Source organism: Calidris pugnax, unplaced genomic scaffold (assembly GCF_001431845.1).
Source record: "Calidris pugnax isolate Ruff unplaced genomic scaffold, ASM143184v1 scaffold200, whole genome shotgun sequence".
NCBI classification, from domain to species: Eukaryota; Metazoa; Chordata; class Aves; order Charadriiformes; family Scolopacidae; genus Calidris; species Calidris pugnax.
Window position 1 is genome coordinate 2,986 of NW_015090912.1, and position 10,451 is coordinate 13,436.

General features: G+C 49.6%; 1 protein-coding gene across 1 annotated transcript; it reads left to right on the top strand.

Annotated features, from left to right (window-relative positions):
• The first annotated feature begins 476 nt into the window (after positions 1-476).
• Positions 477-1,433, top strand: LOC106892315 (olfactory receptor 14J1-like). Its single transcript, XM_014949419.1, has one exon. The coding sequence runs from the start codon at positions 495-497 to the stop codon at positions 1,431-1,433; it is 939 nt and encodes a 312-aa protein (XP_014804905.1). The 5' UTR covers positions 477-494.
• Positions 1,434-10,451: the final 9,018 nt, after the last annotated feature.

The window sequence follows — 10,451 nt, forward strand, 5'->3', positions numbered from 1 at the left end:
CTCTCTCTGCTCTCCCTGAGTGCAGCAGAAATACTGAGAGCTTCTGACATCCAAGAACACTCTCCAAGTGAGATGGGGGGAGCTGTGAACAACCCCAAACCTCTGACACTGCCTGCTGCCACCCCAGTTCCTTTGCAGGGGGAGTGCAAATACTGACAAGCCCTTTTGCAATTAAGGGCAACTTCATCCAACAAAGTCAACCACCAGGACTGGCCCCTACTCTTACTGGTCCCATGACTCCACTGCTGCAGAGCAACCCTGCCCCCTCAGCAGCTGGCACACAGAGACCCTGCTCCTCATGACACGCTCGGCCAGCACCAACCAGAGCTCATGGAACGGAACTGAGGAAGGTCTCCTGGAAGAAGAAAAGGGGTGTGTGCAGCAGGGGCGGAGTCCTCAGGACATGGATTGACTTTGCTTGGAGAAGTCTCCACTCACTCACACACGCACTGTATTTTTGTCTTTGAGCAGGTCCCCATTCCCAGAGGCAGCAGATGTCCAACAGCAGCTCCATCACCCACTTCCTCCTCCTGGCCTTTGCAGACACACGGGAGCTGCAGCTCGTGCACTTCTGGCTCTTCCTGGCCATCTACCTGGCTGCCCTCCTGGGCAACGGCCTCATCATCACTGCCATTGCCTGTGACCACCGCCTCCACACCCCCATGTACTTCTTCCTCCTCAACCTCTCCCTCATTGACCTGGTGTCCATCTCCACCACTCTCCCCAAATCCGTGGCCAGTTCTCTGTGGGACACCAGGACCATTTCCTACTCGGGATGTGCTGCCCAGGTTTTTTTCTTTGTTGCCTTGATCTCAGCAGAGTTTTATCTTCTGACAGTCATGGCCTATGATCGCTACGTTGCCATCTGCAAACCCCTGCACTACGGGACCCTCCTGGGCAGCAGAGCTTGTGTCCACATGGCAGCAGCTGCCTGGGGCACTGGGTTTCTCACTGCTCTCCTGCTTGCGGCCAGTACATTTTCAATACCCCTCTGCCAGGGCAATGTCCTCAACCAGTTCTTCTGTGAAATCCCCCAGATCCTCAAGCTCTCCTGCTCAGACTCAAACTACCTCAGGGAAGTTGGGCTTCTTGTGGTCAGTGCCTGTTTTGCATTTGGCTGTTTTGTGTTCATTGTGGTGTCCTATGTGCAGATCTTCAGGGCCGTGCTGAGGATCCCCTCTGAGCAGGGTCGGCACAAAGCCTTTTCCACCTGCCTCCCTCACCTGGCCGTGGTCTCCCTGACTGTCAGTACTGGCATATTTGCCCACCTGAAGCCCCCCTCCATCTCATCCCCATTTCTAGACCTAGTGGTTTCAGTTCTGTACTCGGTGGTGCCTCCAGCTGTGAACCCCCTCATCTACAGCATGAGGAACCAGGAGCTCAAGGATGCCCTATGGAAAGTGGCCCAGTGGATGCTCTGTCACCGACAATAACCTGCCTCTGCTTCTCTGCACATTTGCCAGAGTTTATCTTAGGCCATGTGTCTGCTTGTTTCTCTTCTGATAATCCTACTTATTGGTAATTTTCTGGAATTATGCTACTTGTCTTGAGGCTTGATCCTATTGTGTTTGACTATTGCACAACACTGTGTCAGATCTGGCCTTTCAGATAACAGCTCTTCAATAGCACAGCATCTCCCAGGTTTTTATGGCTCCTCCTTTGCCGGCAACTAGGACAACACAGCCCTGCACTCACTCCTCACCCCCTGCTCCACAGTAGGATACTGTGAAGAAGGAGAAAAAATTAAAAAAGCTCTCATAGGTTGAGATAAAACAAATGAATAGAATAATAATGGAAGAGGAAAATAATAATAATAATAATAATAATAAATAGTGGCAAAAGAATATAGAAAATAATTGATGCAACACAAACTGCTCTCACCACCCAATGGTCGATTGCCCAGCCTGTCCTGAGCTGTGGTCACAGATCCCTGCCCCCCGGTGAAGCCAATTTAGATACTGAGCATGACGTCTATGGTATGGAATATTTCTTTGGCCAGCTTGTCCTGTCTGTGCTCCCTCTCGGTTTCTATGGGAAGCTGAAAAAATATTGAAAAAATTATTACAAATATTACTTAGCAGCAACAATCTATCATCAACCTTATTCTCATACAAAATCCAAAACTGAGCAGCCATTAGCAGCCACGGGCCTTGGGCATTGGACCTCATCGGGATCTGTGGGAAGTGCCCAAAGGAGTTGCCAGAGGGGGAGAACCTGCTCCGAGCCCTCTGTGGGCAGTCAGTTTCTCACCCACAGACACCCGGTACTGGCTGACATGCCAAGGGTGGTCTGTGGCCAGCTGTGATAGAAAAATCTCTGAGAAAACCCACATCCTTCCTGAGCATCAGTTGAGGGCCAGAGAGGGAAGTGACCACCTTACATGATACCAGACCCCTACCTTTAGGGCACCTCCAGGTGCCTAAGAATAGAATTGAAAAAAATATTTCGAGTTGGGAGGGATCTGCAAAGATGAATTAATCCAACTGCCTTCTCAAATATGGCCCTGGAGCGTGCAGAGCTCTTCCGCTGACCAGACAGAAAGGTGCCCCAGAACGAGATGCAGGTCTTTGTTCATTCACTCACTAGAGATCCAGTCACTATAAAGCTGAGGCACATTCCCACCCCTGCACTGTGGACATTTATTTCAGGGCTCTCATTTAAAGGAAAATAAAAAAAAGGCCCTAGGTGTTTGCCAGGTGCCTGGAGTGCCAAACACAACTCCATTCATGAAGAAAACACAGCACAGGACCTCCAGGAGAGCCGTGCCCTGTGGCAGCTGGTGAGGGACAGACATCGCAGGGCCTCCCAAAGGGAACCAGTGCCCTTGTGCAAGAACCTGATGACCAACACCATGGCACAAATGCAAGGTCTGTGCCCTCTACACCCAGGGCTGCTGCAGGACGGGGAGGCAAATCACACCAGGGTGCCCTCCCCTGTACCTGCCTTCTCCAGCCTTAGCATTCTCCTCTCTCTTAACATCTACTTCCCTGCCTGAGGATACAAAAGAGAAGATGATAATAATGTTCCCAGAGTGGCTTCAGCAAAAGCTGTCCACCGCCAATGTCTTTCTCTGCATACCTCACAGCCCTGTGGGCAGGAGCGCTCACCAGGCCACTTGCCATCATTTACCAGCAGTCCTGGCTAACCAGGGAGGTCCCGGGTGACTGGAGGTTAGCAATGGACTGGAGGATGCCAATCTAGAGGAAGGGCCACCAAGGAGAATCCAGGGAACTCCAGGCCTGTCAATCTGGCCTCAGTACAGGGGAACGTTATGGAGCAGATCACCCTGAGTGTCATCATGCAGCATGCACAGGATGACCAGGTCATCAGGCCCAATCAGCATGGGTTTGTGAAAGACAGGTCCTGCTTGACCAACCTGATCTCCTTCTATGACGTGACCCACTCAGTGAAGAAGGGAAAGGCACTGGACATTTGCTGGGTAAAAAAATGGCTGGAGGGTGTCCTGGTTTGATGTAAAACAGAACTAATTTTCTGTTTAGTAATTTTACTTTTTCAGCTGGGTATCCCTCCATCTCATCCCCATTTCTAGACCTAGTGGTTTCAGTTCTGTACTCGGTGGTGCCTCCAGCTGTGAACCCCCTCATCTACAGCATGAGGAACCAGGAGCTCAAGGATGCCCTATGGAAAGTGGCCCAGTGGATGCTCTGTCACCGACAATAACCTGCCTCTGCTTCTCTGCACATTTGCCAGAGTTTATCTTAGGCCATGTGTCTGCTTGTTTCTCTTCTGATAATCCTACTTATTGGTAATTTTCTGGAATTATGCTACTTGTCCTCAGTCTTGATCCTGTTGTGTCTGACTGTTGTACAACACTGTGTCAGATCTGGCCTTTCAGATAACAGCTCTTCAATAGCACAGCATCTCCCAGGTTTTTATGGCTCCTCCTTTGCCGGCAACTAGGACAACACAGCCCTGCACTCACTCCTCACCCCCTGCTCCACAGTAGGATACTGTGAAGAAGGAGAAAAAATTAAAAAAGCTCTCATAGGTTGAGATAAAACAAATGAATAGAATAATAATGGAAGAGGAAAATAATAATAATAATAATAATAATAAATAGTGGCAAAAGAATATAGAAAATAATTGATGCAACACAAACTGCTCTCACCACCCAATGGTCGATTGCCCAGCCTGTCCTGAGCTGTGGTCACAGATCCCTGCCCCCCGGTGAAGCCAATTTAGATACTGAGCATGACGTCTATGGTATGGAATATTTCTTTGGCCAGCTTGTCCTGTCTGTGCTCCCTCTCGGCTTCTATGGGAAGCTGAAAAAATATTGAAAAAATTATTACAAATATTACTTAGCAGCAACAATCTATCATCAACCTTATTCTCATACAAAATCCAAAACTGAGCAGCCATTAGCAGCCACGGGCCTTGGGCATTGGACCTCATCGGGATCTGTGGGAAGTGCCCAAAGGAGTTGCCAGAGGGGGAGAACCTGCTCCGAGCCCTCTGTGGGCAGTCAGTTTCTCACCCACAGACACCCGGTACTGGCTGACATGCCAAGGGTGGTCTGTGGCCAGCTGTGATAGAAAAATCTCTGAGAAAACCCACATCCTTCCTGAGCATCAGTTGAGGGCCAGAGAGGGAAGTGACCACCTTACATGATACCAGACCCCTACCTTTAGGGCACCTCCAGGTGCCTAAGAATAGAATTGAAAAAAATATTTCGAGTTGGGAGGGATCTGCAAAGATGAATTAATCCAACTGCCTTCTCAAATATGGCCCTGGAGCGTGCAGAGCTCTTCCGCTGACCAGACAGAAAGGTGCCCCAGAACGAGATGCAGGTCTTTGTTCATTCACTCACTAGAGATCCAGTCACTATAAAGCTGAGGCACATTCCCACCCCTGCACTGTGGACATTTATTTCAGGGCTCTCATTTAAAGGAAAATAAAAAAAAGGCCCTAGGTGTTTGCCAGGTGCCTGGAGTGCCAAACACAACTCCATTCATGAAGAAAACACAGCACAGGACCTCCAGGAGAGCCGTGCCCTGTGGCAGCTGGTGAGGGACAGACATCGCAGGGCCTCCCAAAGGGAACCAGTGCCCTTGTGCAAGAACCTGATGACCAACACCATGGCACAAATGCAAGGTCTGTGCCCTCTACACCCAGGGCTGCTGCAGGACGGGGAGGCAAATCACACCAGGGTGCCCTCCCCTGTACCTGTCTTCTCCAGCCTTAGCATTCTCCTCTCTCTTAACATCTACTTCCCTGCCTGAGGATACAAAAGAGAAGATGATAATAATGTTCCCAGAGTGGCTTCAGCAAAAGCTGTCCACCGCCAATGTCTTTCTCTGCATACCTCACAGCCCTGTGGGCAGGAGCGCTCACCAGGCCACTTGCCATCATTTACCAGCAGTCCTGGCTAACCAGGGAGGTCCCGGGTGACTGGAGGTTAGCAATGGACTGGAGGATGCCAATCTAGAGGAAGGGCCACCAAGGAGAATCCAGGGAACTCCAGGCCTGTCAATCTGGCCTCAGTACAGGGGAACGTTATGGAGCAGATCACCCTGAGTGTCATCATGCAGCATGCACAGGATGACCAGGTCATCAGGCCCAATCAGCATGGGTTTGTGAAAGACAGGTCCTGCTTGACCAACCTGATCTCCTTCTATGACGTGACCCACTCAGTGAAGAAGGGAAAGGCACTGGACATTTGCTGGGTAAAAAAATGGCTGGAGGGTGTCCTGGTTTGAGGTAAAACAGAACTAATTTTCTGTTCAGTAATTTTACTTTTTCAGCTGGGTATCTTCTAACTAACTAAACTCTGAAATTAACAGCATATTGTTCAGAAACTGTTCGCTCTCACAGTGATAAGACCTGATTATACCAAGGAATGGTGTGCAGAGAGGCCCTTGCTTACACTTATTGCTATAACAACCAAGGTCAGGCAAATTTGTTATTTGTACCATTGGAGGATCAAAGCGGAAAAGCGTAGAGGGGTCACACCTGCAGGGAGGAACGGACAGGACAAGTGACCCAAAACTGACCAACAGGGTATTCCATTCCATCCGCATCATGCTCAGTATAAAAGCTGAGGGATCAAAGGGTCAACTCTCTTCCTTCAATGGCCAACATCCAAGGAGGACCCTGTCTGTTCATCTGCCTTTGATCCCAATCCGAGCGTTCCTGACTCCAGACCCAGGATCCAGCTCCTGTCCATTACTGAGTCCAGCCTGGGATTTTCCCCTGTGCCTGCTGGTGATATGATCACCATCCTGGGAGCTTGATACTGTTTTGTATATACTGTATAACTTTTTTCTTTTCTTTTTATTATTTATTATTTATTATCTATTAATATTTCCATTAAAGTAGTTCAGTTTTTTCTAAACTCATAAATCTCTTCTTTATCTCTTCCTCTCCTGTCTGTTCGTTAGGGGGGGGAGAGAGGGGTCATCTGTTGTTCTGATTGGTCAATCCAGTCAAAACCATGACAGAGGGTCAGGCCTAAAGAGTGGTAGGGAATGGAGTTAAATCCGGTTGGTGGCTGATCGCAAGTGGTGTTCCCCAGAGCTGGGGGTCTTTTCTCTTTAATATCTTTATCAATGACCTGGATGAAGGGATTGAGTGCACCCTCAGTAAGTTCATAGACAACACCAAGTTGGGTGGGAGTGTTGATCTGCTGGAGGGTAGGAAGGCTCCACAGAGGGGTCTGGACAGGCTGGATCGATGGGCCAAAGCCAATGGGATGAGGTCCAACAACGCCAAGTGCCGGGTCCTGCAATTGGATCACACCAACCCCACGAACTCTACAGGCTAGGGGAAGAGTGGATGGAGTTGCCTGGTGAAAAGGACCTGGGGGTGTTGGTTGACTGTCAGCTGAACATGAGCCAGCAGTGTGCCCAGGTGGCCAAGAAGGCACCAAGCACCCTGGACTGTATCAGGAACAGCGTGGCCAGCAGGACTAGGGCAGTGATCGTCGTCCTGTGCTCAGCACTGGTGAGGCTCCACCTCTAGTGCTGTGTCCAGTTTTGGTCTCCTCACTACAAGTATATTGGCACAGAGAGTTTCCTCAGGAGGTCTGGACAGGCAGGAGAAGCAGTCCTTGGAGGCCTGACTCTGTACGGACAGCTTTGCTCCTCACCTCCTCAACCCCACCATGTCTGACATTGCCCACCTGGGACTTAGACCACTGCTCCCTGCATCTGACTTCTCCACTGAAGTCTGGATGTTACCCTCAGTAAGTTCATAGACAACACCAAGTTGGGTGGGAGTGTTGATCTGCTGGAGGGTAGGAAGGCTCCACAGAGGGGTCTGGACAGGCTGGATCGATGGGCCAAAGCCAATGGGATGAGGTCCAACAACGCCAAGTGCCGGGTCCTGCAATTGGATCACACCAACCCCACGAACTCTACAGGCTAGGGGAAGAGTGGATGGAGTTGCCTGGTGAAAAGGACCTGGGGGTGTTGGTTGACTGTCAGCTGAACATGAGCCAGCAGTGTGCCCAGGTGGCCAAGAAGGCACCAAGCACCCTGGACTGTATCAGGAACAGCGTGGCCAGCAGGACTAGGGCAGTGATCGTCGTCCTGTGCTCAGCACTGGTGAGGCTCCACCTCTAGTGCTGTGTCCAGTTTTGGTCTCCTCACTACAAGAAAGTCATTGAGGTGATGGAGTGCATCTGAAGAAGAGCAATGAAGCTGGTGAGGGGGATAGAGCACAAGTCGTATGAGGAGCAGCTGAGGGAGTTCTGAGGGGGAGGACACTGAGGGGACACCTTCTCTCTCTCTACAACCACCTGAAAGGAGGTGGTAGCAAGGTGGGGGTCAGTCCATTCTCCCAAGTAACAAGTGATAGGACAAGAGAAAATGGCCTCAAGTTGTATCAGGGGAGGTTTATGTTGCAGATTTGGAAAAATATCTTCACTGAAAGGGATTTCAGGCACTGGAAAAGGCTGCCCAGGGAAGTGTTTGATTCACCATCCCTGGAGGTATTTAAAAGGCCTGTAGGTGTGGTGCTTATGGACACGGTTTAGTGGCAGACTTGGCCATGTTAGGATATCACAGTACGGACTTTATGATCTTAAAGGTCTTTTCCAACTTAAACGAATCCATGACTCAGTGATTCTTTTTAGACTCGGGACTCTTGCCCCTTCTCTGGGAGGCCAGGAAGTGTCATGGAATTTTCCTACACTTGGCATTGCTCCCCCTCACATCCCACTGCCCCCAGGAAGACCCTGAGGCACAAGTGAGGGACAGGATCTGCCTTGGCAGGGCCTGGGGGTGAGGGCTTGGCCTTTCTGCATCATCAGACAAGGCCAGGGGTTCCTCAGCATTTCAGGCACCTGCCATCTGCCTTTGCCTATTAGAGAAACTAAGTACACTCTATAATAGGGAGAATAGTGTTAATGAGGGTACAAGGGAAGATCAATATTTCTTTGGAATATTCCCTTTGAAAGGTGGTGGGATTGGCGTCAGAGTGGACCAGCAAGTGTTGCACCCATCTGTGAAAGAGTCCAACAGTGCAACCTGGGGAACCACAGGCTGCACAAGGTCACTTTGGTGAGGAGTGTGACATCAGTGAGAGTCCTCTTGGGTGACATTTCTGGGCACCAACAACAGAAGAAGATGTCCAAGAGCCATCAGCATGGCCTTACCAAGGGTGAATCACGCCTCACCAACCTGATTGCCTTCCTGATGAAGTAACTGCATTTGTGCATGAGGGCAACTCTCACCACATTTCTCCATAGCAATAAACTGGGAGGATGATTTATTTACCAATTAATTTATCAATTACCATCATGGGCAAAACAGACTTAACTTGGTCTAACAGACCTAACTTGGTCTAACAGACCTAATTAATTAAATTTACTTCAAATAAATTGTAACAGAATGGGATAGTAAGAAATAAAGAAAAACTAAAACCACCTTCCCCCTTCCTCCCTCCTTTTTTCCTTCTTCCCAGGCTCAACTTCATTCCCAACTCTTCTACTTTCTCGCCTGAGTGGCACAGGAGGGATGGGGAATGGGAGTGTTGGTCACTTCATAACTGTGGGTCCTCCCCACTGGCTGCAGTTCTCCATCTGCTCCAGCATCAATCCTTTCCACAGGGTACAGTCCTTGAGGAACGGACTGCTCCAGTGTGAGTCCCCCACAGGCCACAGGTCCTGCCAGAAAACCTGCTCCACCAAGGGCTCCTCTCCTTGGACAGCAGTTCCTGCCAGGAACTTGCTCCACCGTGATCCTCCATGGGCTGCAGGTCTATCTATTGTAAAGAAAAAGGCCAGCCCAGCATGGCTTCTGTGCTGGACCAGAGCACAAAAAGTCCCAGAGGATGACTGTTTCTTAGGCCTGTGGGGCTTGAGAAAACCCAGTGTTGATAAAACACCAGTGTTTTGGGTATTGCTGAGAAGTGTTTGCACAGCGTCCAGGCTGATTATACCAGCAGTGATAAATGCTGTGAGCAATGTAGGTGCCCCAGCAAATACCTTGAGGGAAATTGGGGCTGTGATTTCGGGACCTTCTGTGTGGGTGGTGAATAAAGAGGAGGTGGCAAAATGGAAAGGCACAGGTGACAAGGAAACAAATGTGGAATGATTTTGTACAAGTTGGTATCCCACAACCAGGGATAGATGCCATCACCATATCAGAAATGTTTCCTCGATGTCAAAAGTTGGCGTTTATGCAAAAAAGCTGACCGCCCCCAGCCCTACCACCAACTCCTCGCCCCCCCTCCACCCCGCCTGACACCTCAGGGTGAGATGGTACCCGGCAACAAAAGCAATATACTCTACAAGTATTGCCTCAGGGACACAGACTCAGTCCCTCCAATTACCACCTAAGGACAGCAGCTGATTTAGCAGCATGGACAGGTGTGGTACTGCTTACCATTATAGTGATGACCTACTGATTATGGCGGAGTCACAGCAAGAAAGTGAAGCAGCTGCCAAATTGCTAAAAGTGCATTTGCAGGACTGAGGTTGGGCAATTCATCCAAAGAAGACACAGGACCCTAGTGCTACTGTACAATTTTTGGGAATAGTTTGGCATGGACAGATCATGCCAATCATGGGCCATCCCTACCACAGGCTGTCCTACACTCTCCAGTGCTGGTGACTATTTCTCTGCAGGTTTTAACCACTGCCCACTCCGTCCCCACCTCACTCTGACCCCGTGAGGTCTCAGGCTTTCCTGATGACTCTCCATCCTCACTGAGTATTAGTTCAAACACAAAACTATGGGGTTTTCAAGTTTTGCAAATGGCTGTGAGTTCTCCATAACCTGTGTAGCTTCTTCCAAAACCCTGGCAATGCTCCTCAGTCCCAGCCCGTAGATTCATTTGAATCCTCTATTTAGATCCATAACCCAGCACTGAAGAGCACATTCTCCTTCCTCTGCTGCCTCACAATAGAAACTCAACCTGTTTCACTTCAGATATTTCATTTCTTCTTCCTGCCTCTGGCACACTCACTGTTGCACCCACACTACTCT